Source organism: Armigeres subalbatus, chromosome 3 (genome assembly GCF_024139115.2).
Source record: "Armigeres subalbatus isolate Guangzhou_Male chromosome 3, GZ_Asu_2, whole genome shotgun sequence".
NCBI classification, from domain to species: domain Eukaryota; kingdom Metazoa; phylum Arthropoda; class Insecta; order Diptera; family Culicidae; genus Armigeres; species Armigeres subalbatus.
This window is the reverse complement of record NC_085141.1, coordinates 122,299,928-122,327,723: the sequence shown is the minus strand read 5'-3', so window position 1 is coordinate 122,327,723 and position 27,796 is coordinate 122,299,928. Positions and strand designations below refer to the sequence as shown.

At 42.2% G+C, this 27,796-nt stretch overlaps 1 protein-coding gene across 1 annotated transcript in view; it reads right to left on the bottom strand.

Annotated features, from left to right (window-relative positions):
• Nucleotides 1-27,796, bottom strand: part of LOC134221947 (dynein axonemal heavy chain 5) — a 90,911-nt gene that overhangs the window by 41,551 nt on the left and 21,564 nt on the right. Inside the window, exons 5-11 of the mRNA XM_062701112.1 lie at nucleotides 26,750-27,048; nucleotides 12,879-14,703; nucleotides 12,700-12,819; nucleotides 11,369-12,638; nucleotides 8,012-8,493; nucleotides 4,842-7,947; nucleotides 4,550-4,783 (exon numbers count right to left, since the gene is read on the bottom strand). Of these exons, the coding sequence (XP_062557096.1) occupies nucleotides 4,550-4,783; nucleotides 4,842-7,947; nucleotides 8,012-8,493; nucleotides 11,369-12,638; nucleotides 12,700-12,819; nucleotides 12,879-14,703; nucleotides 26,750-27,048 (7,336 nt within the window). The remainder of the gene's footprint in view (nucleotides 1-4,549; nucleotides 4,784-4,841; nucleotides 7,948-8,011; nucleotides 8,494-11,368; nucleotides 12,639-12,699; nucleotides 12,820-12,878; nucleotides 14,704-26,749; nucleotides 27,049-27,796) is intronic.

Sequence of the window (27,796 nt, the reverse complement as noted above, 5' to 3'; positions counted from 1 at the left end):
CAGTATCCAGAAGGTAGCTAAAGCCGGAAGGGTACGATGGGCAGGACATGTTCCAAGAATGCTGGACAGCAACCCTGCAAAGATGGTGTTCGCTTCCGATCCGGCAGGTACAAGACGGCGTGGAGCGCAGCGAGCGAGATGGGCAGACCAGATGCAAAACGACTGTGCGAGCGTGGGGCGTATCCGAGGATGGAGAGATGCGGCTTCGAACCGTGTATTGTGGCGTCAAATTGTTGATTCAGTGTCATCTGTTTAGATGTAAACTAAATAAATGAATGAATCCTGAGCAATTTAGCCGAACACAACTGGGGTGTAGGTACGGAGGATCTCAAGCTATTTCAATATTTCACACATGCAAGAATATTGTAACCACACTAGCACCGCCTCTTTGTAAAATTCCTAATCATTTTTTCCGTTACAAGATAGTCCATTCCCACCAGATGAACTTTGCTGAAGACATATTTTTTACAAATTTCAAATTTGTTCGATAGGAATATATATCGGAAGAGCTTGAGCTAGTCCAAAATACTGATTTCATATATACCACCACTTAGCGGCAAAGTTCTAAACTAATCATAGCCTCCTTACTTGTCATAAGAGTTTGTACAATTCCATTTAATTCCACTACTTTATTGTACCTTTGACAGATACGTATTTCGACCTCAACAGTAAGGTCGTCTTCAGTCCAGTCAAATACGAGGAATCTGTGTCAAAAGGTCGAAGGTCAAAAGGTTGAATGTCAAAAGGTCGTAGGACAAAAGGTCGAAAGAACAAAAGGTCGAAGGCACAAAAGGTCGAAAGGACAAAAAGTCGAAAGGACAAAATTTCGAAAGATCTAAGGGACAAAAGGTCGAAATGACAAAGGGTCAATGGAAAGGACGAAAGATCAAAGAGAAAAAGATCGACAGAACAAATAGTCGAATGGACAGAGATTGGAGGTTTCATTCTATTAATCATTGACTCAACCGTCCAAGACGAGTTTAGTACTCTCTATTTAATTCCACTACGTTTTGTTATCTTACGCAGATACGTATTTCGACCTCAACTGTGAGGTCGTCTTCAGTGTCTTGTACTTGACTCAACTCGATTAAATGGAGAGTACTAAAAAGAGCTTAAAATATTTTTTTTGAATCATTGACTGTTCTTACGATTTATGCCTTATTTATATTAAATAAATAAAGCCTAGCAACACTTTGATGAAAATTCGATCTTTTGACCCTTTTGTGCTACAACCATAAGCTCTAACTTTTGTTCTTTTGACGTTCGTCCTTTCGAGCTTTTGTTCTTCGACCATTTGGCACAGATTTTTTATTTCGACCTTTTGACGCGGATACAAATTTCATCTGTTTGCTTCAAAAATATACATGTTTATTTCCAAATTGGTAATATCACAGACAAACAGACGTAACACTGAAGAAATTCCCATCGACCATCATTTCAACGGCCGTTTTAAATTGAATTGATTGTGAGTTCCACATCCAGAGGCGCTTCCATCGTATATCTTCGTGTTTGACATTTCACACTAGCGCCTTCTGTTGACATTGTTGTACTAAACTTGATTTCGTGCAACATGCACGCGAGATGGTGGCAGAGTAACTGACCGATGAATTTTTCAGGAAAATGTTCTAGCTGTTACGTCTGTTTGTCTGTGGTAATATGTTTGAATCAAACATATTTATTTTTAAAAACCAAATTAAATCCCTGTTTGTTTTATACATACACTAGTGGTCAGACCCTCGCTCCCTCTTGCAAAGTAAAAGTAAACAAAAACTCGAGTTCGGATCGGATCCGATCGAAAGTCAGCAAAGGAGTAGAAGCAATAGTAGAAGCATATGTTTTCTTGCTTCCACATTGATGATAAAGATGTTTTTCAGGTACAGAAAGGTAAGTAAATGAAATATGAACGTTTGGAATTGTGAAATCTGGTAGTCAAATGCTACCAGAATATGAAAGTTGATAGAATTGATAAGAAAATATTATGAGTGGTCGAACCAAAACAATAATATCCATGTTTGCTTCAAACATTTAGCTGGTTAAAATAACTTGAAACGCACATTTGATTCAAAAAAAGTTTCCGTTCGCTTCAAATGCAGCAATAAGTTTGATCCAAACATATTTATTTTTGATGCCAGAACAAACTGTATTTAGGTTTGGGTTTACCTAGAATATGTTTGTTTTTAACGTAGTTTTTTTCTGGGTGAACCCTTCAACCTATTGCCCTTTCGACCTTTTGACCTTCGACCTATTATCCTTCGGCTCAGATTTTTCTTTCTGACGTTTTGTCCCTTCAACCCTTTGTTCTTTCAACCTTCGACCACTTGACTCAGATTTTTTAATTTGACCTTTTGACCCTTCAACCTTTTGCCCTTTTGACCTTTTGACTCAGGTTTATTGATTTCGACCTTTTCGCCCATCGACCATTCGACCTTTTGACCTTTTGACTCAGGTTTATTGATTTCGACCTTTTTTGCCCATCGACCGTTTGACCCTTCGACATTTTGTCCTTTCAACCTTTTGAACTTCGACTTTTTGTCTTTCGATTTTTTGTCCTATAATCACTACATCTATTTATTGTTCTTTCGACGTTTAGTCCTTTCGACCTTTTGTCCTTCGACCTTTTGGCTTAGATTTTTTACTAAATTAATGAGTTTTTGTGTGTTACTTCTACGTGAAGTTAAACGATTTACAATGATATGGAAATGCTAATATCATCTTCCAAACTTAGACGTACATGTTCATGATAGAGTTAGAGGCGAAAGTATAGAATTGATAGTTCCGTTAGGATACGGCAGGCATGAAGAATGTTTTTATAGAAGTCGATTTGAAAGCGAACGGAGGGCAATATTTGTGATGGCACATATCACACGACCTTCCTTCTGCCAAGCTCCCGTATGAAGGGGGAGGGAAGAATATCAGTGTGGAAGCTGAGTGGAGATATATCACACGACCTTTTGACTCAGACTTTTTGTTTCGATCTTTTGTCCCTTCGACCTTTTGGCTCAGATTTTTTGTTTCGACCTTTTGTCCCTTAATTTTTTTTTTCTTTGGACCTTTTGACTCAGATTTTTTTGTTTCGACCTTTTGTCCTTTCGACCTTTTGTCTTTTCGAGCTTTTGACCTTCGAGCTTTTGACCTTCGACCCTTTGTCCTACAACCAAGTACGAGACATTGAGGACGACCTTACTGTTGAGGTCGAAATACGTATCTGTCAAAGGTACAATAAAGTAGTGTAATTAAATGCAATTGTACAAACTCGTCTTATGACAAGTAAATACATTCCACTAAAAGCTTAAAATAATTTTCGTATCAACATTGCCTCATGTCAAAGCACACGCCTTCATGCATATCTTTTTGAAAAGGTTGAGTTCTAAATGGGTAGGATTTTCAGATATAAGTAAAATAAGCATAAGAAATAACTGTTATTGTACAGCAATTTGAATTTGTGGTCAATATGACCCCAGAGCACAAACAACGTAGCTCTGGATGGAGTAATACGAAGGGCAGGGATTGACACGAGTGGTATGATTTTCATGAAGTCCGTCCAGTTATTTGGTTTCGCCGACGACATAGATATTATGCCACGTAACTTTGAGAGGATGGAGGAAGCCTACATCAGACTGAAGAGCGAAGCTAAACGGATTGGACTAGTCATCAACGCGTCGAAGACGACGTACAAAATAGGAAAAGGCTCAAGAGAGGACAACGTAAGCCACCCATCACGAGTTTGCATTGGTGGTGACGAAATCAAGGTGGTTAAAGCATTCGTGTACTTGGGCTCACTGGTGCCCTCCGATAACGATACCAGCAGAGAAATTCTAAGACGCATCATGGCAGGAAATCGTACATACTTTGGGCTACGCAAAACGCTCCGATCGAATAGAGTTCGCCTTCGTACCAAACTGACTATCTACAAAACGCTTACTAGACCGGTAGTTCTCTATGGACACGAGATCTGGACGATGCTCGTGGAATACCAACGCGCACTTGGAGTTTTCCGAAAGGAAAGTGCTGCGTACCATCTATGGTGGGGTCCAGATGGCGAACGGTGCGTAGAGGAGGCGAATGAATTATGAATTGCATCAGCTGTTGGGAGAACCATCCATCGTTCACACCACGAAAATGGGAAGACTGCGGTGGGCCGGGCACGTCAGAATCTGGGACAGTAATCCGGAGAAAATAGTTCTCGACAACGATTCGACGGGAACAAAAAGGCGAGGTGCATGGTGAGCAAGGTGAATCGATCAAGTGGAGGACGATTTGCGGACCCTCTGCAGACTGCGTGGTTGGCGACGTGCAGACATGGATCGAACTGAATGGAAAAGACATTTATGCACTGCACAGACTACTCCGGCCTTAGTCTGATAATAAATAAAAATAATAAATCGAAGTGAAAGCTTCTGCGAACTACACTTCTGCTCACAATCTGCACTACATATCATTTATGTCTGCTTTGTGTAGTCAATCACAGAGTAGTAACTACGAATATACTGCTCTTGTTCATAATGAACCTACATAAAATTATTAAATTTGAACGAATAAAAATAAATACCATCTATACTTCCGGTAGTAGACAATGCCACCTCCTGCTCGTTTTCCCCGGTCACAGGAACCAACCCGTCCAGAATGTAGATCATCTGTTGAATGAAATTGCACTGCAGCACGTCCATCATCAGCATTAGGTTTTGCGTAACCCAGGTGTATATTTTGAGGAACGATCCATCGAACAGTTCGTTGAATACTTTTTTCTCCAACGGACTGCGGGTTTTCAACCAGGCATGTAGTACTGTGAAAAGACAGATTATTAGCGTTAAATCAGCTTTCAAAACCCAAAGAATACTCACTCGGTTTCCAGTCCAAGCCTGATGAACTCATATATACCATACCGTTTCGGGAAACGGTAGCCGGAGATGCGTTATCAATGTTGTGCGGTTCGAATATGATTTTACACGTCGGTGCCATTGAAAGACGGTCTCCGTTGGCCAGCGTCAGAGTTTTGTTGTCATCCAGCACTGAATTCAAGTTTTCGATCCAAATACTGTCGACCGGTCCATCGAGTACGAGCCATGTGTGTTCACCTTTCTTCACCTTTAATGTTTTCCGCCAGAGGGCCGAGAAGATACCATCGGTCCAATCGTTAGTAGCTACGTCCAGTCTGCCGAACATCTGTGCGGCTGTGATAGCCTTCGGATTCATGCGCATTTCCTTGTGAATAAGCCCGATGTCAGTCAAGGACTTCATCAATATTCTTATGCAGCAGGTTTTGCCTGCTCCCGGCGGGCCCAAGGTCATGATTCCATGACGAACCTGCTGAGTTTCATACAGTTGTATCAGCTTCAGAATCCACGGAGGATGGTAGATCAAACCCGCTTGTTCGACGCGGATTTGAATGGCTGTCTCCAGTTCTCCGTAGCTTGTTTTCTCTAAGGTCTGATTGGGGAACAAATCCGTCACCAGAGACATGAAGAGTGGTTCATCTTCATCAATCAGCTTTGACAGGTTCATGTCTCTGAGCACACGCATCACAATAGTGCTTTCGCTATCTTTATGATTAACGCGCTTGGCAGCTCCAAGCGTTCTTAGCACCGACAGAATATTTCGTAAACCGAAATCATAATGAACCTGTTTTGTCAACTGCTCTTCGCACAATTTGTACAAGGTATAGAACTTCCTGGCAAGTGTGATATTCTCCAGAAAACCGCAGGAGGCAAGCTTCACCCGAATGATGATCTGACGATCCGGAACCATCATGGCGACGGTTCTAAACTGGATTTTTAAATTCTCAGGCAACTCCTTACGACCTGCGTAGCCGGGATTCATGGTTATAAACACACCAAACTCAGAATTCATTTCGATATCATCTCCATCGGTAAATATGAATCGTTTCTTTTTCTCTTTCTTGGCAGTCAGTATGACTGCTACTTGCTGAGCAGCGACGGACAGTACGGGAAGCTCAATTCGGTTGAACTCATCGAAGCAACCCCAAGATCCGGATTGCGCCAGACCTTTGTAGATTCGTCCCAAACCTCTGTAATCCATTTGATCCGAGCAATTAAACACAACAACATACTTGGCCAATGTTTTGCCCATATCCTTAACCGTTTCGGTCTTTCCAGTACCTGCGGGTCCACAAGGACTTCCACCCATGCTCAAAGCCAGTGCCTGAGCTAGCGTGATGTAGCAACGATCGGTCAACGGTGTGATTACAAGCCGATCGGTGCATCCTAAGTACTCATTTTGATAAACGAAAGTCACGTCTGTAATGTTAATCCAGGTTTTGTCGACATCTTCCTTGAAATAGAAACGACATTGCTTTAACCACTCGAAATCGTTTGCCGAGCGGATGTTCATTCGACACAGGATGTCGAAAATGTCCCGTTGATGGACATGAATCGTAATAAGGGTTTCGAACTTGGTGCGTTCAATCTTCAATAAATCTCGCGTGGTTTGATCGATCAGAGTGTTCAACAGTTCCAAAAATTTATTATTGGTTTCCGACATGACTTTCTTCTCGTGGCGAGCTTGCATGAGCGCCATCTCGGCGTCCCTGGTCCAAATCATCTGGATACCTAGTAGGCCAACTTGGGCGGGAAGTTTTTCCAGGAAGGATAATAATGTAAAGTTGGGATCATTCATCAGATGATATGCCTGACGAATGATGGAATGGAGCGATTGTTGCATCGATTGCAGCAATGACGTTAGCCACGTTTCGACTGAACCTTCTGCCCGAATTGCACGATCCAGTGGAATCATCTCGCCTTCTGAGGAAGTAATCGCCATCATTTTGTTGTACTCGATGTCATGGAATTTTACGTATCTGGTGTTGTCAAAGATCGACAGTAGATGATTTTGTATCGTGTGTGAATCGGACGCCTGTCCGAGAATCTCCAGCAGCGCTGGATCGGACACGAAGAAAAACCTCGGGAACATCATGCGTTTCTTCTCCAGGTAACCACTCAGCGATTTCTGACACAGTTCAAGTTGTTCTTGTAGATGCGGAAGCAGTTGCTTGAGTAAATCATCGCCTACACAGCAGGCAACTACACCCGGAGTCTCGTGGGCGCGCTGCATGATCTTTTGCCAAGATTTGTCAATCTTGGAGAAACGTTTCGCTTCTTTCGGTAGCTGCTTCGCAATGTCACCCCCGACGAATACAGCTTCCAGGTAGACCCACATATTTTGTACGAGTAACCATCTCTCAAGGATATCATTCGAGTTGGATAAATCGTAGACCCACTGTTGAATCTGTTTGCGGAATGGTGCGTTGTATCGATTGGAGAGAAGTGAACTAAGCACCATAAGGCTGTCTTCCAGTTGCCCAATAGTTTCGGCGGTTGTATCACCCCGTAGCAACAGTTCGCCTCTGTTGTTGAAGGTCATGAAGCTGAGTTCGTGAGCGGACCATTCGTTTGTGACCTGCTTTAGTTTCGCCTCGATATCTTTTTCTTTCATTGCCGAAATACAGATATCTTCGATGTCTTCCTTGTGCTTTAGCAAGGGCGCTTCCAGAATGTGCTTCAGCGTAAAACCTTCGCTGTCAAACTCGAAGGTATATTTTGTCACCTCCATGATTCTCTGCCAATGACGTGGTTTCATCGCTCGATTTGCCATAAGCTCAAGCAATGGACACATGTCATTGAAGTCATCAATTGTTCGTTTGAGGGCGTAAAAGGCGGGCCATTCCTTCAGACCCTTTGGTAGCTTGCGGCACCGATTCTGGAACTCCATCAGTTCGTTGTTGATCTCTTCGATGTCGACATCACTCCAAGGAATATCATAGTAGCTGCTGACCCGATCAATGACATCGTTGTAAAGCTTGTACAACTTCTGTAGCAAGTTCAGCTCCTTCTTGATCTGGCCAAGTTCAGGATAGTCTGATTGAGGCAAACCAAACAATTCCTCGCCACTCTGATAAGTCTGGAGCTTCCTCCACATGCCGTCGAATCGATTCTGGAATGGAAGATTGAAGCAGATGAAAAATAAATTTGCAAAACTTCAATCTTCGGATGCTTACTTGGAAGAGCAACAACTTGTCGGATGCTTCGCGAGGCGTCAGGCCTGGTTCCATGGGCCCGGACACCCTGTACTCGGCAACGTAGTCTATCTTGTCCTGCTTAAATCTCTCCAAATTGGCGCGCAGGTCGCTTTGGAAATCTGGTTGCATCTCAAGCAGTTTGCAGTGTACCTCTTTGGCACGAGACTGCAAGCGCACCCAAGTGTAGCGCAGATTGTCAACCTGATCCATTTGCTCGCGATCGACCGGGATCTCGTACTTGTGCATCATGTTGAATGCTTCCTCGATCGGTTCAATCTTCAGCTCCATATCGACCTCCTGCTCGCGGATTTTACCGAGCGTGTCCATAACCGTGCGGACATCGTCCAGGTCGCGGATCTGGCGATCCAGCTTGCGGTCCATCTCGTTGATTACCGCGTACACGTAGTCCATCTCGCGTTTATATTTCTTCTTCATCGCCTGTCCTAGTTTGTGAGTGCAAGCTATAAGAGAATTATTTTATAATTTTGTTATATATGAGGAACACCAGTTCATCAGAACATTCAACGCATATTGCATATTAAGATTTGAAAAGGGATTCGAAATACTTTCGCGAGTGATAGCAAGGAAGCAGGGTTGAGCAGAACAATGTAAACTGCGAATCAAATGCCATTTCTTCAACTACGCTTTCTATGTGCTACATTAGCAGACGTACTTATGTTGTTATATTCGGCTTTGCAGTCCAAGAACTCGGTCAAAACGATAATTTTATGTTTGTCCCTACGTTTCGGCACTGATTAGTACCATCTTCAGGGGAGAATTCATGAGTTTCGTTCGTCCTTAAGTGTCCTTTCTAAGATAATTGTCTGTAGTGTTTTTTGGTAGTTGATACATGTGTTTTGCTTTTTGCCTGTTTTTTTGGTAAATTTTGTCAGCGTTTTTAGAATTTTCATTTGCACTTTCACTAGTTTTTGGAGTATATCGCTAGGCTGATGGGTTTCTGATTATACAGATTAATTAAAGATTAATCAGAAACCCATCAGCCTAGCGATATACTCCAAAAACTAGTGAAAGTGCAAATGAAAATTCTAAAAACGCTGACAAAATTTACCAAAAAAACAGGCAAAAAGCAAAACACATGTATCAACTACCAAAAAACACTACAGACAATTATCTTAGAAAGGACACTTAACGACGAACGAAACTCATGAATTCTCCCCTGAAGATGGTACTAATCAGTGCCGAAACGTAGGGACAAACATAAAATTATCGTTTTGACCGAGTTCTTGGACTGCAAAGCCGAATATAACAACATAATTACAAAATATTACAGTCAAACACTCATCTCCATTTACAGACGTACGTTGTCATCTACTTTAAAGAAAGCTGTGCTGAACTTTATTTTATCAAAAAAGTCATTCGGTTAAACAACCAGCTCGGTATTCAGTCGAATGGCGTTTGACTGACATGTGAAACAAATGATAATCTTCCTTCGGACAAGACCGGCCTTGTGGTAGTCAACGACGATGACATAGTAACGATTCTGATTGTAGAACGGCAAAGAACATAAGATATTTGGTTACAGATTTAATATTTTATTTTTCACCGCACAAAGCAGAACAAAATAAGACGAACCTTCAAATTGTTCTTCTCTCCAAAACGCGTTTGATCGCGCTAACTAATTTTATTTTCAACTGCACAACGCAGAACAAAAAAACGCGGATGTCAAGCTCGTTATACACTTTGAAACACTTACGATCACGCAACGTGAACGTGAACCTCGAGATCGATCTGCACTCCGAAACACGTTCAATCGCGCACAAATTAATTTTCTTTTCGACCCGCAATCAGAACAAAATAACACGAACCTCGAGATCGTTCTGCTCCCCAAAACACTTTCGATCACGTACTAATTGATCTCGAGATCGTTCTGCACTTGCGCAGTATTTAATTTTCTTTTCGACCCGCGAAGTTAAACAAAATAAACGCGGTCCTCGAGATCGTGCTGATCTTCAAAACACTTTCGATCAAGTACAAATTAATTTCCTTTCCAACCGCATAAAGCAGAACAAAATAATGAAGATCGATAATGAATGATCGCGATCGTTGTGCACTCCGAAACACTTTCCATCGCGCACCAATAAGTTTTCTTCTCGACCGCTCAAAGCAAAACAAAATAGCGCGGACCTCATGATCGTTCTGCACTCCAAAACACGTTCGATTGCGCAGTATTTTCGTTTCTTTTCGACGGCACAACGCAGAACTCAATAACGCGGATCTCGATATCGTTCTGCACTCAGAAAAACGTTTGATCGCGCACTAATTAATTTTCTTTTAGATTTCAGGCCGCAAAGCAGAACAAAATAACGCGGACCTCGAGATCGTTCTGCTCTCCAAAAAACTTTGGATCACGCACAAATTAATTTTCTTTCCGCGAGATGAGCTAGCCTAGGGGTCGTACACTTATTACGTATGCACTTATGGGGGTGGGGGTCTGTCATTTTCTTACGCTCCACATACAAAAAATCTTACATGGGACGGTGGGGATTTTAAAACCCCAGCAAAAACAAACCATTCATTCTGCATTACAACGTACACTAATAATTTTGTTCGATCACTCGAAGCAAAACAAAGCGGACCTCGAGTTGGTTCAGCTCTCCAAAACACGTTCGATTGCGCACTAATTATTTTCTTTTCGATCGCACTAAGCAGAACAAAACAACTCGGACCTTGAGATTGTTCTGCACTCCGAAACACTTTCAATCGCGCACTATTTAATTATCTTTCCAACCGCACAATGTAGCACAAAATAACGCGGATCTCAAAATCGTTCTGCACTCCGTAACACGCTCGATCGCGCACTAATAAATTTGTTCGACCACACAATGCAGAATAAAATAACGCGGACCTCGATAGCGTTCTGCAGTCTGAAGCATTTTCGATAGCGCACTAATAAAGTTTCTTTCCGACTGCTACAAGAAAAACAAAACAACGTGGAAAGAAAATGTAAGCGGATTGCACTAGGTATGAACACGTAAAAGATGAAGTATTTAATGGGGATAGACCAGTATAGAATTTCAAAAATGCACCATGGCAGGTTCTTGTGCGACACATCGATCGAGTAGATTGCAACAATGGCCCGGTGAAAATGTTATGGGTTCTGTTATTCAAATCTCAAGAAGATGAGGGGCGCAACTAGAAGATGAATCGATCGATTCGTGGAACTTGCATACGCTACGGAATTCAGCTAGTTAGTTGGAATCGTTCCCAGATAACGTCTGGAATTGATTATTTGCTCTGAACATGTCAACTGTATGCACTGAGCGAAAACCTATTGAAAATAATTATGTTTTAAAATCAGTGTTTAATCGTACTCACACTTGATCTCAATGGTTAATCCAAACTTCAGCTTCTCCGTAGACAAGGCAATGCTTTGCCCAAAGTATTGCATATCTTTTTCCACCAGCAAGTTCATATCCAAGTCCACCAAACGACGAAGCGTGCCTTCGAACTCAAACAGGCTGCACTCCAGCAGCTGTCGGATGGTTTTATCGTTCTTCCACAGAAAGTGGTACGGCTTCCACTTGTCCACAAATTGGTGCAGCTCTGGTTTCATGTTCCGGATGCAGCTCGACAGCAACGACAGCGTTTTGACAACTTCCTTGTTGTCCATCACGTAGCTGTAGAAACTTTTCGTCATGTGTATCATCTTGGGTTTCTCCTCCGACTGCAGTCGGTACATTTTGCGCCGCCGAGATTTATCGTCCAGAGTGGCAGCGCTGGCTTTCGCCAGCTTGGCTGCCGTTGCGGCCGAAGCAAGAGCGGCAGCCGAAGGTCTTGGCTTATCGTCGATATCCTTGCCGGTGTTCCACTGTGCCACGCCCTTGGAAACACCGGTTATCTGTTTACCGGCAATCGTCAACGCATCTTGCAGCTCTTCTAGGTTCGGCCTGATGGTCACATTCGGTATCATCAGCAAGGATTGGAGAATGAAAATCGGTTTTCGCGGTAGATCTTCGCCTTCGACCTCGATGAACCGCCGCCTCAGGCAGTCCAGAGAAGTTCTGGTCACACGTATGAGGACATCGATCACCTTGCGACTGTAGTAGCGTCGCATCTCCGAGACAGCATTGAATACCATGTCTTGCATTCCTTTCGGAAGACCACCGCCATGGTGCGACAGTAGCTGCAATGGGTTCTCGAAGCAGGACCAAAGGATGCTCCAATCCTGCTGCTGGCCGCTTCCGTCATCATTATCTCCCTCCGGAGTGGGGGATGACTTCTCCGATGGTTTTTTCTCTTCGTCAACGAAAAAGTCATTTTCTGCACCGACCATTCTTTTGAAAATTTGAGAAGCACGATGCACCAAATCCAAGACTTCTTCGACTGCCTCCTCGACCATCTGGCTTTTGCGATTCAGCTCGGTCGCCGCTTGACGGCAAGTTTCCTCGGTGTTCTCCAGAAACTCATCCACCGCCCACATTTCGTCGTCGTTTGGAAGCGATTGCAGCTGTATGTCCTGCATGGATGTCAGCACGTGCAAGATTCGATTGGAGTAGATATCGTGAACGCGTGCCACCAGCACATCAAACATTTCGATGGCCTCCTTACAGTTATCGTAGAACTCGATCCATCTAGGGCTGGTCCACTGGAATTATAATTAATTTGATAATAAACGGGAAGTATCTATTCTATTCTGCAATACTAACGTTGATGGATTTGAGCCCAGGTTTCAGCATAGCCGTCAAACGTACAAGTTGTGGCAACAACAATGGTCTCACTTCCAATTTAACCTTCTTGATGGTGCTTAAAAACATTTTGATAAGACTCTGGAAAAAAAAGTTCGTAATTATTTTTAAGTTCTGCGACCCATTCAACTGGTACCTACATTCAGAGAATCCTGTATTGTATTAAAATGTGTCTGCTTGCAGAGTAAGGTGGCGGCGACGATCGGTAGGTCGATTTGCATTTTCGCCATGCACTTGCTTTCACGTATAAGCAGCGGTATAGTAGGATGCAAGTTGACGACAAGTCTGTCCCCTTGTAGAGCCAGGATCGGCTGCACCAGACAGGCGTCCGCCACACTAACATCCTGACTGAGCCAAATTTGGGTCATTTCCTGTTCGTACTCCGCCAAGATGACTTTGGCCGAGCTGTAACGGTTCTCGATATCTTTCGTGGTGGGGAGCGCGGCTAGTACCGGATGAGTGGTCACCGTAGTAACCAGCTCCTCCAGATGGTACTCCAACGAACGACACCACTTTATACGTCCGGCTATTGGTGGGAAGTTTCGCGGTAAAGGTGGATCATCCCGTTGCTTCCGATAAAGCTTTAGTATGCGATCGATTTCCTTCTCGCAATACTTGGACACTCGTTGGTACTTTTCGTCCATAGTACTGAGGGGAATCTTCTCGCTGACTTTCTCGAAGCGAACCAAAAACCGGATTCCTTGGGGTGTCTCCCAAACGCTATCAAAGTTGTGCTCAATCATGGATGCGATGGTTTCTTTCAGAGTGTCAGTTTTCTGCATGAAGACTTGGAAGTCGTTGTTAAAGTCTACGTTGCGTTGGTCTAGGTAGTCGTACTTCTTCATGATGATCTCAACCCGAGCTTCGTCGAAGGTGTTCATGGCGTCTTCTAGAGCTTCGCCCAAGAGCAACCCTTCGAGACGTCTCTCAAATAGGTGGTTGTAGTCATCGATCAAATTAAACATGGCAATTATTTTCGACAGACGATCGCAGAAGGTGTCGAACTTTCCAAAGACGTAGTTTTCCGAGAAGGCGAACGGTATTTGATCCGGGAGGAACGGTTGGGATTTTACAGCGTGATAGGTTTCTCTATAGATGTGATTCAACTTCAAACAGTTTGTGAGCTTGGTGCGAACTAGGTCCCGGTCCTGGGTCCAAATCGTTTCCTTTCCTCGGCAAGTGATGTATGACTTGCACGTTTCAATCATCTGGTTGGTGATTTTCACCATCAGCGTAGACGTACGCTCAGAAGTGTTGTAGAATTGCGACACGCTGTAGATCAATCGGACGGTTTGCAGGAGGCTTACTATCGACTCCTTCATATTTACGGGATCGTCGAGGTAAAGCGAGTGACAACAAGCCTCCATTGCTTGAATAAACTTTGAATTATCGCGAGCTTCATTGTAGCAGAATGTAATTTTTTTGTCGGTCTCTTTCCATTGCTTCAACACTTTTGAGCCAGACTGCGACAGGCAGTACAACGTCCACTGAACTTCGCGTTCCTGTAGATGGGACAGCAGTTGAGAGAACTGCGCTCCACGACGCTTCCAGTACTCCAACTCATCCTGAGGTCCACTAGAATCATTCTCGCGACGTAGCTGTTCGCTCTCCATAAGGATTTTAGCAATGCCCTTGATCCAGTTGTTGACCCGTTCCTCCAGCTCGGCACAGGTTGACGCACTTTTTGACATTTCTCTAACCTCTGCCAGAGTATCCACACGACAGACAATTATTTTCCCATCATCAAACACGTTAAAATGATTGCAGACTTGCTCGCAAACGCGTAGGGCACTGCAGAATGAGCGCAACCCGGGTAACAGTTGTGACTTGATCAGATTACAGCTCATTTCTTCATCTTCGGATTCGATGTTGGGATAGGCTAGAGCTTGCATGAAAACGTGCTCGACGATGCGCTCGATCGATGTCACCAGGCCCACGCGGTGGGCGTCTATGTAGCCACAGTACCTGGAGTTTAGGTGCAGATTGATCGTAAATTGTGCGTAGGAAGTAGATACATCGAGTTTTGAGGTTCTATGGAACTCTACGCAAACTAAATGAAAAGTTTTGGATACTGCAAATAAAATCTGTGGAAAACAAACCAATAATCAAGTGTTTTTGAAATCAAATCAAATTATTAATAAATTCTTCTATACATCTTCTGGTAATTGCGTTTCAGTTGGGCGAGTTTAAATGAGCACAAAGGCAAAGAATAGTATGACAGTTGTTTTTCTGCTTTTGTAGATCGTGGACGTCTAGCAATAGATTGGTTTTGGGCTACTGTTACTGTTGGCAAGGATGTTATCGATCATTTAGTAATTTGCGTTCGATCATTTAGTAGTTTGTGAATAACTCATTCCAGAAGCAAAATATATTGTATGGTGGACTTCTAGTGCGAAGGTTTTTCTACAACTCTGCCTAATGGTTCGTTGTTAGAATTCAACTAATAATGGAGTTTAATCGCTAGTTGCAGTAAGTAAAATTAAATGATTGGAATTTTGTTATCATTTAGTCTATGTTGCTGAAACATAGCTTTAACTCCGTTACTAGTTGAATTCAAACAACGAACCATTAGGCAGAGTTGTAGAAAAACCTTCGCACTAGAAGTCCACCATACAACTTATTTGAAAATTCAGCTTCAGGAATGAGTTATTGACAAACTACTAAATGATCGAACGCATCGAACGCGATCGATAACATCCTTGGTTATAGGTAGCGATATATGGTATTGAGGACGACTGGAAATAGTTTTCATGGAGGTTAACGTTTAATTCTGCCCGACGTTTCGGCCTTTGTATGTGACCTTGTTCACATGATGATCAATTGTTAGAAAGAAAACAATTGACATTTTTTTCCCTTGAAAAAAGCCACATCCAATGGCCGAAACGTCAGACAGAATAAAACGTTGGTAACGATATATTCAGATTTGTTATGCTTTGTTTGTTACTTTACTCAGCCGCGGTACAATAATAGTATAGAGTGGGAAATGATAGTGAATACGGTTCAATTTCGTTTCCCTGATTCTGCTCCCCAGCCAAGTAGAGTTGAGACGCCGGGTTTGTACGGCAATTAGACGTGGATGTATCGTCTATGGATACAGTTTACAAAAGAGCAATGGACAGATCACTGTTCGTAAGCTTTGTTACACTGGATGCAATGCAAGATGCATTATGGGAAAATATGGAACTAAGAAAATTTTGTTATTCTATCGGAAAGACGGTTGAAGTGAATGTGGCAGCAATGCATCCGTGTTCGACATATTTGGGTATTCAGAAGGAAGTTTCACCGTCGTTAGAAGTATTAAATTGGACAGGCAACATTTTTTATTAGGAGCTTCGAAATAAATGTTTCGCATGTCGGAAGGAAGGCCATCGGAAGGACTTGTGCCCCCAATGGAAAAGCAGGAGCCGGGAAGTTCAGGATCATGTAAAGCAAACAGCGAGAATCAGAAACGGTTTTGAAACAACAATAGCGGAGCAATCGTAAGTGGAAATAGCGGAAAGTGACGTAATCGAAATAATCCAACAAGTTGCAATTGAGGTAGACACTGAGCCAATGTCAACAATACAAACAGAAATGGTCCCCACAGATGGGACAGACCTAAACACACCTGACACGACGACCCTCCGACGAGACAGGAGGTTTGCGCAGGCCCAATAAACCGCCTTAATACGATTCGATACAAACGGTAACGACCTAGGCGACGAATAAAGGATCACGATTGGAAGCTTGGAACATGGCACTGCAAGTCCCTAGGTTTCGCAGGTTACTCAACACACAGGATAATCAACGATGAATTATATCCCCGCAACTTTGACGCCGTACCGCTGCAGGAAATCTGCTAGACAAGATAGAAAGTGTGGAAAAGCGGGCATCGAGCGGCTACTTTCTACCAAATCTGTGGCAGCGAATCAACGCAAGGATGTGCAAGCTGAAGATTAAAGGTCGTTTTTTCAACTATAGCATCATCAACGTGTACTGCCCTCACGAAGGAGGACCCGAGCACGATAAAGAAGCGTTCCATGCACAGCTGGAGCAGACATACGATGGATGCTCACTGTGAGACGTCAAAAGTGCCATCGGTAACATTAACGCTCAGGTAAGCAGGGAGGAAATGTGTACACCGGTATTCGGAAGCATAAACTTTGCAGCCTCTCGTGGAATGGTAGTCCGAAGCATTTTCTTCACCCGTTAGAATATCCACAAGGCTACATGGAAATTACCTAATCAAGAAACGGAAAACCAAATCGACCACGTTCTCGTCGACGGTAAATTTTTCTCCGACATGACGCTCGTCCGCACTTACCGCAGTGCTAATATTGAGTCCGACCACTACCTCGTTCCAGTATGCATGCGTTCAAAACTCTCGACGGAGTCGTTCGCCGCGGATATAAAATTGGACGGCTATAAGACAGTAGGCTAGCCCAAGACTACGTGCAGCAGCTGGAAGTGGTACTCCCAATGGAAGGCCAGCTAGGCGCAGCTTTCCTTGAAGATAACTGGAGAGATATTCGATCCGCCATTGGAAGCATCACAACCGCTGTACTTGGCACGGTGCCTTCGGATCAGATTCTCTTGAGGGGAAGGATTTCGAAAAAGTCTACTTTGCCCATAGCCTTTTCATTTTTTTATTTTTGTAGAAAACAATCAATACAGCACCAATGTGCAAAGTCTATTTCTATTATTTGTTTTTTTTTTATTTTTCTAGATTTTTTTTGCAAGACTTAAAGGGGAAAACTAAGGTCTATCTTTTGGCGTAAACATATTCTGGATTTACCTAAAGAAATTCCTCTGTATTGAACAGGAAACATCTAATAAGTTTTATAAAAAATCTTTTGATTTTTTTTCTGTTTTTCCACTTGAATTTTTTTAAGATTTCGTGGGAAAATCTTTGATATTTCCATAGGAATTTTTTTCTAATATCCACGAAAAAATCATCGGAATTACCACGAAATGTTTTTCAAATTTGTAAAGGAATTTCTCCAGTATTCGCAAGGAGAATTCTTCGAAATTTCCGAAGGAAAATCCGCGGCAAATTCATCGAAAATTTCTGAGCTGCCGTAATTTGCCGTAATTTTACGGCAAGAAATTTTTCAGAATGTCCGTGATCAATTATTCGTCATTTCAACGAGAAATAATTAGGAATTTTTATGGAAATTCATTACTGATTGTCAATAAACATTTTTAGGACTTTCCTAAAAAAAATCTTTTAATTTTCCAAAAAAGTTGGCGGCTGCGGGATGCCAAATCCTTTCAGTGGTAGTGGTGTTTACTGTGTGGTAGTGAAAGGGTAGGTACTTGGTGTGAATTATAGAAAAACAATATCCCATAGATTTAGAAGCATCGAAGGAGGCTTTATATGAACCACAACGGAGAACCACCAAAACATTAATCATGGAAATTGTTGGCAATTCGCCATCAGTCAAATGCATGTGGTGAACCTCCGCAGTCTGGAGTGATAGTTTTACAGCAAACTTCCACTTGCCTATTGTCATGATAAGCTCCACATTTACCTCTCTAGAAGGAATTGAATCCATCGGAAAGTCTACTAATTGACTTAGATATCTGGTTTCAGCAGCCGTAGACAGGGAAATTATTTGATTTTGTCTTAGACGAGTTTAGTACTTTCTATTTAATTCCACTATGTTTTGCTATCTTTACAAATACGTATTTCGACCTCAACGAACATTTTGGAACTTTTTATTTTACTTCTCCCAAATTCATGCGCCATTTATAATGGAGAAAAATACGGACTTTATCAAAATCATAAAATTTAGGAATTCATCTGTAACCTCTCCACATCTCGATATTGAAGTATACATACATCTGAGCTTTCTACATCTCGATGACCTCCCTATTTCGATATCTCTCTATCTCGATGCATTCTGATCATATTTTGTTCATGATACACTCTCCTTATTGTCGTAATCTGACACTTATGTTGGTATTTCAAATTTTTAGGACACCAGATCGTCTTTGGACAATTACAAACACATCAAATACAGAAAACGGCATTTATTTTGTTGTCGTTTTTCATAGCAACGAGTTTTTTTGGATCTAGGGCAAAAGTTCCGATAGTCGTGGTTGTTCCTATAGTTGCGGTAGTGTTATTTTTACAAAATCTACAAATTAAACGCAGTAACCCATTAAGTCTATCAATTTGTTGATCTGTCATTACGCGAAATAAAAGAAAACAGGAGAGAAAATACCTCAAAACTGGTAAAGTATCACTATATTACCTTATCTTTTTCTCGGCTTTGCACCAATAGTTGCGGTAGTGTTCCAATAGTTGCGAGTCCCATAGCAAAACAATGGGATTCGCAACTATAGGAACAAGAATTAAAAAATACCGCAACTATAGGAACACTGTACCAATAATTGGAGGTATCATTTTAGGTAACAATGATGAGTTCTGCAGCAATTAGATCACTTCTCGTTTAAAATATATTTGATGAGCTTTCGAATGTGTATCTAAGGTAAGCAAAATAAAGTATAGACGTGGTGTAGGCGAACAAATAGTGATGGATCGTGCTTAGTTCCTCCACTATTGGGTCTTTTACCCTAGTATCCTTTTTAATTTTCCTTCCATTCCTCGATCTCTCCCTATCTCGATGGTCCCTTCAATATCGAGATGTGGAGAGGCGACTGCATAACGTTATCTACCGTGGGGCATCGAAATCCGTACACTTAAGCACCTTAGTATATGAAAAAGTCATTAGAAAATAGGAATCGAATGTAAATAAAACGTCTGTGATTGACACAGGCGCATGAAGCCTTCTACTTTTGAAGTGTTTCACGTTTACTCATTAAAAACTACGAAAAACCTGATAAAATAATTAATTAAATCAACTACTCCTGACTCGAAATCCGTCCACCGTGGACGGATTTCGAATCAAAGGATCATAATCCGTACAGCTATTTCTTAACTAAATATTTAAATTGAAACAGCCTGATTGACTAAACTACCACTGCAAATAGTTCGATATGTACCTTGAGAAGCGATCCCTTCGATTTGTATTCCGCTTATCTTATGTAATGATTTGCAATTAGCAATTAAAACACAGTTACTTTTGGTGCAATTATGCACTACCAGAAAACAAAATGGCGGCACAAACTCCGCGTTTGGTGGGTGAAGATTTGTTTTTGATTTTTGTGGTTTTAATTTCAAAGCCTTCTTACCAATTCTATGCCCTAAAAACTTACTGTCAAGTATCTGAACAGGATAAGATTAATTATTCCTACATTAATTACCTTTGACCACCTTTAATTGATTGATATCGCATGAGGTGGACGGATTTCGGTGCTGTACGGATTTCGGTCCCGCACGGTACCTCCTCATGAATAATTTTTAAACACATTTATGAAAAAAACGGTTCAATGTGGCATTTTTGTATGGAATGTTAGTGAAATATGCTAAATTATATTGAGTAAACCCATTTTTTGTATACATAAAAGCTATAGGATCACTCCAAAACCGAACTTTTGATAGAAGGCTCGGAGACCCATAGTGTTATATACCAATCGACTCAGCTCGACGAATTGAGGTGATGTCTGTATGTGTGTGTGTGTACAAAAATGTGATACACACTTTTTGGTACTTAGCATTATCCGATTTGCTCGCAACAAGTTGCAATCCATGCGGATTGCGTTGTTTCCTATTGAAAATTAGCCCGATCAACCATTGCATTCCAAAGTTATTAAAAAAACATTGTTTTTTTTTGCCAAGGGTCCCCCTTCGGGAAAAAAATTTCAAAAACGATTTTTTTTTTTTTTTCAAATGCATTGCAGCAATGCATACAAATGACCGCAAATAGATATGAATTGATGGAAAAAGTAAAATCTATCCCTCTGAAGTGTCATTTCGACCTCTCTCATGTGTTTTTCTTATTTTTAAATGTGCGAGAAAGGCACCACCAACGCTAGGTGGATTGATCCGGGCTTTTTTTTTTCAATTTTTCGATTGGCAGCGTCCTGGTTTAAGGCATCCCAGGAAAAAACTGAGCACATCTAGAAACACAAAACTCAAGTATTATGAAACTACATGAGACGGGTGAAGGATCAATAGAAAGAATTTGAAAATCGATATATAGCGATTTAAATTTTTAGTTTTCTTCAAATCTGATCTCGCTATTCGGCGTGTTAATAAAGATAATAATAATAATACACATACAGACATTACCTCAGGCCGTTGAGCTAAGTCTATTGGTATATAACATTACGGGTCTACGGGACTCCTATAAAAAGTGTATTTTAGGAGCGAACATCCAGCCCTTTGGTCTTCTTCTTCTTCAGCCTTTAGTTGCTTTGTTGGTTGGTGGTTCGACTTGCTCATATGCCATCGCGTGTACTGTCTCTAAATTTTTAATTATTAGGGGAAATGTTCCGATCTCCATCCCACTGTACATATATCCATCTCATCGCTAAACAAAGAAATACGGCACCAAATTCGTCGCTTCTTTTTGTGAACATGCGTGCTCACTGCTGAAAAAAATCACAAAAATAATAAACAAACCAAATTCCTTTCTATTGCATTGTTTTTGATGGGATGGAAATATGAGCTATGAGATGAAGTGGCGAACCGTTCCCCTACATCAGCATCTAGTTAAATAGGATTTTTATTGCACTGTTTTCTCATTGCGTCCGTCTCGTCGCAACCAACTTGGCTGACTCGTATTGAACAAAGCACAGAAAGGCACTGCTGCTGTACCGTCGACCAATAACAGCTGAATTGATGGATGCCTTTACCAAGGGTAGTACACTAAATTAATGATTTTGTGTGTGCTACTTCTACGTGAAGTTAAACGATTTACAATGATATGGAAATGCTAATATCATCTTCCAAACTTAGACGTATATGTTCATGATAGAATTAGAGGCAAAAGTATAGCATTGATAGTTCCGTTAGGATACGGCAGGCATGAAAAATGTTTTTATAGAAGTCGATTTGAAAGCGAGCGGAGGGCAATATTTGTGATGGCGATCCGCCATTGGAAGCACCGCAACCGCTGCACTAGGCACGGTGGCTCCGGATCAGAGAAACGACTGGTATGACGGCGAATGTGAGCAGTTAGTTGAGGAGAAGAATGCAGCATGGGCGAGATTGCTGCAACACCGCACGAGGGCGAACGAGGCACGATACAAACGGGCGCGGAACAGACAAAACTCGATTTTTCGGAGGAAAAAGCGCCAGCAGGAAGATCGAGACCGTGAAGAGACGGAGGAACTGTACCGCGCTAATAACGCACGAAAGTTCTATGAGAAGTTGAACCGTTCACGTAAGGGCCACGTGCTACAGCCCGATATGTGTAAGGACATAAACGGGAACCTTCTTACAAACGAGCGTGAGGTGATCCAAAGGTGGCGGCAGCACTACGAAGAGCACCTGAATGGCGATATGGCAGACAACGGTGGCGGTATGGTAATGAACCTAGGAGCACGCGCGCAGGACATGTGACTTCCGGCTCCGAATCTCCAGGAAATCCAGGAGGAGATCGGCCGGCTGAAAAACAACAAAGCCCCTGGAGTTGATCAACTACCAGGAGAGCTGTTTAAACACGGTGGTGAGGCACTGGCTAGAGCGCTGCACTGGGTGATTACCAAGGTTTGGGAGGACGAGGTTCTGCCACAGGAGTGGATGGAAGGTGTCGTGTGTCCCATCCAGTGTTGTAAAATGTCATTTGCATTCGTTTGTATAATTTTCCCAGAACTTTTTCCAGAAGGTAGCTATCAATTCATGATGTATGACGAACTTATAGCGCTTAAATGTGCCTACCACTTTTTCTAACAAGACATTGCTGTAAATATGTAATCTGGGGCGTGGGAGGCAAAAAGTCATTCAAATGACATTATGTCAAAAGACACGTGACATTTTGGATAGTTTTGACTCTCCAGCCTCAGATGTTATATTTAGAGCAATGTACCCTTGGACAAAAATATAGCCCTATTCAAGCGTTATGAGTACATCTGAAATTATGGAATAAATTTGGTTTCTAAAGAAAGTTATGAACAAATTAGTCAAATGACATGCAGATGACATTTTACAAGCCTGGTCCCATCTACAAAAAGGGCGATAAGCCGGATTGTAGCAACTACCGCGCAATCACATTGCTGAACGCCGCCTTCAAGGTACTCTCCCAAATTTTATGCCGCCGACTAACACCAATTGCAAGAGAGTTCGGGGGCAGTACCAGGCGGGATTTATGGGTGAACGCTCTACCACAGACCAGGTGTTCGCCATACGTCAGGTATTGCAGAAATGCCGCGAATACAACGTGCCCACACATTATCTATTTGTCGACTTCAAAGCCGCATATGATACAATCGATCGGGACCAGCTATGGCAGCTAATGCACGAAAACGGATTTCCGGATAAACTGATACGGTTGATCAAGGCGACGATGGATCGGGTGATGTGCGTAGTTCGAGTTTCAGGGGCATTCTCGAGTCCCTTCGAAACCCGCAGAGGGTTACGGCAAGGTGATGGTCTTTCGTGTCTGCTATTCAACATCGCTTTGGAGGGAGTAATACGAAGGGCAGGGATTGACACGAGTGGTACGATTTTCACGAAGTCCGTCCAGTTATTTGGCTTCGCCGACGGCATTGATATCATGGCACGTAACTTTGAGAGGATGGAGGAAGCCTATATCAGACTGAAAAGCGAAGCTAAACGGATTGGTATAGTCATCAACACGTCGAAGACGAAGTACATGATAGGAAGAGGTTCAAGAGAGGTCAATGAAGCCACCCACCACGAGTTTCTATCGGTGGTGACGAAATCGAGGTGGTTGAAGAATTCGTGTACTTGGGCTCACTGGTGACCGCCGATAACGATACCAGCAGAGAAATTCGGATGCGCATGGTGGCTGTAAATCGTACGTACTTTGGAATCCGTAAGACGCTCCGATCGAATAGCCGTACCAAACTGACTATCTACAAAACGCTTATAAGACCGGTAGTTCTCTACGGACACGAGACCTGGACGATGCTCGTGGAGGACCAACGCACACTGGGAGTTTTTGAAAGGAAAGTGTTGCGTACCGTCTATGGTGGGGTGCAGATGGCGGACGGTACGTGGAGGAGGCGAATGAACCACGAGTTGCATCAGCTGTTGGGAGAACCATCCATCGTTCACACCGCGAAAATCGGACGACTGCGGTGGGCTGGGCACGTAGCCAGAATGTCGGACAGTAACCCGGTGAAAATGGTTCTCGACAACGATCCGACGGGAACAAGAAGGCGAGGTGCACAGCGGGCAAGGTGGATCGATCAGGTGGAAGGACGATTTGCGGACCCTCCGCAGACTACGTGGTTGGCGAAGTGCAGCCATGGACCGTGCTGAATGGAGAAGACTTTTATGTGCAGCACAGGCCACTCCGGCCTTAGTCTGATAAAATAATAATAACATATCACACGACCTTCCTTCTGCCAAGCTCCCGTATGAAGGGGGAGGGAAGAATATCAGTTTAGTATCAGAAATATGTTTTCGTGGCTTCAACTAGCGCCAACTTTTGGCATAGTTTTCAATTTTGTCCAATTCTACAAAACCAGCATAATTGAATTTTTTTTATGTCCAGTAATCCCTGTTTGATGGTGGAGAAAACATGAAATCTTTATGGTCCCATGACGGTTTCATTAGCAAATCGCAAACATAGTTTTCTATAATTTTCTGTTGATTTATTGAGAGCTGGATCAGGTTGCATTGTAAAGTTTGGAATCTAATGATTGCCATGAACATCATACGCATGTAATCAAAGGTGCCTGTGGTGTGTGGATTGGCGCTCGTTTGGAACCCAAGCTTAACACATGTTGTAAATATGTTTCTGATACTCACATACGACCTAATTTGGTCATATTTCAGTTCTTGCAACCAAATTAACGTGAATTGTGCAGCTAGGGAATTCCAAAAAACACATCCGAACTTATAATAAATCAGCCGGAAACTATACAAAAGTTCATGTATTCATCGTATTATGTTTTGTGGTATTGATCTTTAACATACCTTTGCTGCAATTCTTAGCTCATTTGGGCATACCGAACCAATTTCTGGAACGAAAGTGTGACGGTGGTGTATTTTCTTGTGTATTTGGGCCGAAAACAACATTCAAACATTAAATAAAATGCGCCAGCTTATGCAACAAGCGATTGAGCTGAAAATTTCCGAGATTGATTTTCTAACCCAAAGGGACAATCCTGGTGCCCCGAAGAATTCGACAACTTTTTCTATCCTGGGCCAGTCTAATGACCAAGTGGTATGGCAACCAATTGACGATTAAAGGTTGCATGAAGAAGAAGAAGGCGAAGGATGATATTTGAAAAATATTGCACAGGGAAGCATACGGGAAGTTTTTTAAAACTCTTCTCAAAAATTCTAGGAGAAATTTAATTAAAAACGGTTAACAGTACGGGGTTGGACTTGCCTTCTACTGCATAATAAACGCAATTTTTCGATTTCAAATTTTATTTAATGATATCATACTTGATACACAGTATAAGAAAAGTCCAACCCCGTACTGCTAACCGTTTTTAATTATTTTCTCCTAGAATTTTTGAGAAGAGTTTTAAAAAACTTCCCGTATGCTTCCCCGTGCAATATTTTTCAAAAATCATCCTTCGACTTCTTCTTCTTCATGCAACCTTTAATCGCCAATTGCATCATTCAGAATGTCGACAACCCTTCTAATAGTACTGTTATCGGGAATGACAATGGGTTTCGTCCTTTCAAGTTGTTGAAAAAGTATCCCAGTCTAACTCCCATTCAAACCATTGTCAACCCCATTGACAGTAAAGTAAGTAAATTTCCACCATCAATGAAAGGAAAACGACCATAGTAATGGTATCAAAGGTGTTTATTCATTCATAGTTGGTTGAGTGTTTTCTCTTAGAAGAATGATTGTAGCTTCGTAGACAACTAACCCCACTTATTCAATATTCTACTTCAACGTACCTGACATGTTCAAGCTGTTGTTGAAATCATCCAGCATCAGCAGTCACCATTGGTCCCAAATGCAGTGTACTGCACCATTTCGCTCGAATACTACATTTAGCATTTACGCACCGGCGGTAATTAACGAGTCAAAAGGTCGAAAACTCGAACAAGGTCTGTTTTAATTTTTCTCTGATTGCGTCAACCAACAATACTGGAACATACGGCGTAACACCTCCGCAGCGCGAGTTGTATGCTACTGGTTACGCGACCCTTCGCAGATGGCGGCCTGGATCAAATCCAGCGGTGCGTCTAATTTGATCTTCCGGAAGAAAGTGTGTAAAAATGCGGATAAATTAATTTCATTCCTTCCCATTTCACTCTTCATTAAACACATTTTCATATTTTTAATATGAACCGCGCACCGTCGTCGTGTGGTTCCGGCAAAACACTGGTGATATGTGTTGTCGGAACATCGATGACATCGATTCCAATTACTTCGTTTGATTTAAATTGAAGTTAACAATCAAGTAAGTGCAAGAGTTTGGCGAAAAAAATTGAATCAGCCCATTCTGTCTCAACAGTTTATATAGCTTTTCAAGTTAACGCAGACGTCAATCTGTTAATCAACGAGAGTCACAACGATAAGTCATACTTCATTGCTATAATCAAAATCGACGGCATCGCTATTTAAAGAAAAGTCTTTCAGCTGAGCGCCGCCGCACGCACCGTTTCACAACTATCGTCACTTTGCCAATCAGCCATCAGGTGGACAAAGAGGTGGAAGACCAAAACTAATCTTTATGCAAATTCGTCCGCGACGTGATTTTTCATTTTTCTACTCCGTTTTTCTTCATCATTGGCATCAATTTAGCCAGAACGGATTAGATTATCCGGTACGGCAAAGACCGTATCGGATCCATCCTCTCGAGACCCGCCTCCGCTTTATCTTCTAATAATCAATGAATGTTAGTTATTTTCCACGACTTTGCAGGTAAACCAATTGAACGAAAGAAAAAACAAGCTGGACACGTGCAGGCTCGAAAAAATAATTAAAAACGCAAAGGATGTTCATCGCAAGCCAACACTCACAAATCTTTGTGGAAACCTTCCTCGGGCAGCTGCTTCTGGATGTTGATGCGGAACATGTAGATGCAGATTCCGGTAAACGCACAGCTCCAGCCATCGGTGATGAACAGTTTGTGCTGCTTGTGGTGTCCCGCTCCCGAAGCTCCTTGTGGGGTTTTCGACGAGCTTGAAGCTCCCGCCCTGGACGGGCCGGGCTTGGTTATATCCCGTTCCGCAGGTAGATCCACTTCGTCAACCTCTTGGTAGAACCACATCAGCTTGTTGCGCATGTTCGGCAGGAAGAGCTGGTTGATTTCATCCAGCTGAAACGATAGATGTTGATGATGGGAAGTAGGGTAATGAGTCTTACCAATGACAAATACTGCAGACAGCTGAGTACCATTTCCGGAACAACCAATGATGACAATCGTATGTTGCCAAAACTCTAATTGTCAAATCATTTTCGTATATAATATTCGCCTCTTACATTAGAACTTACGGAGTGGTCAATTAAAATTGAGCTAATTGGAAAATTACTGTTATATTAATTTACTAATTTACAGTCTCTTTTTGTCCAAACTGGTATTTTTCTTCAATAAGCAGATTACGCACAGCAATGTATGGTTGATTTTTAATAGAAAATACCAATTTCACGATGGAATTACTATGGAGCCCCTAGCAGCACCATTCAAACCGTTTTGGTTGCTGCAATTCAAATGTGACCCAATTCAGTTGCATATAGGTAGCATAAAACTCTATACCACATGTGTGTTGCTCGGGGCTTATATGGTCCAATCAATCAATACAATTACGGCTAAACCACATTTATTGCACTTAGATAGGTGCAATAATTGTCGAATTAGCCGACTAAAGAAAAATCATGTGCTGTGAATCGAACTATCACGAGAGTGGAAGAAAAAGACAAACTGACATTTGTCACAAATATTTTATCGGTTAACGGTCTTAGTGCCTGCATGATATAAAGTGCTTGGGAAAATGGCTGTGCTTTGGTGCTTTTCCCAAGCCTGATTGTATGGCAATGGAACAGAGTAATTTGAGTAGTAGAGGACA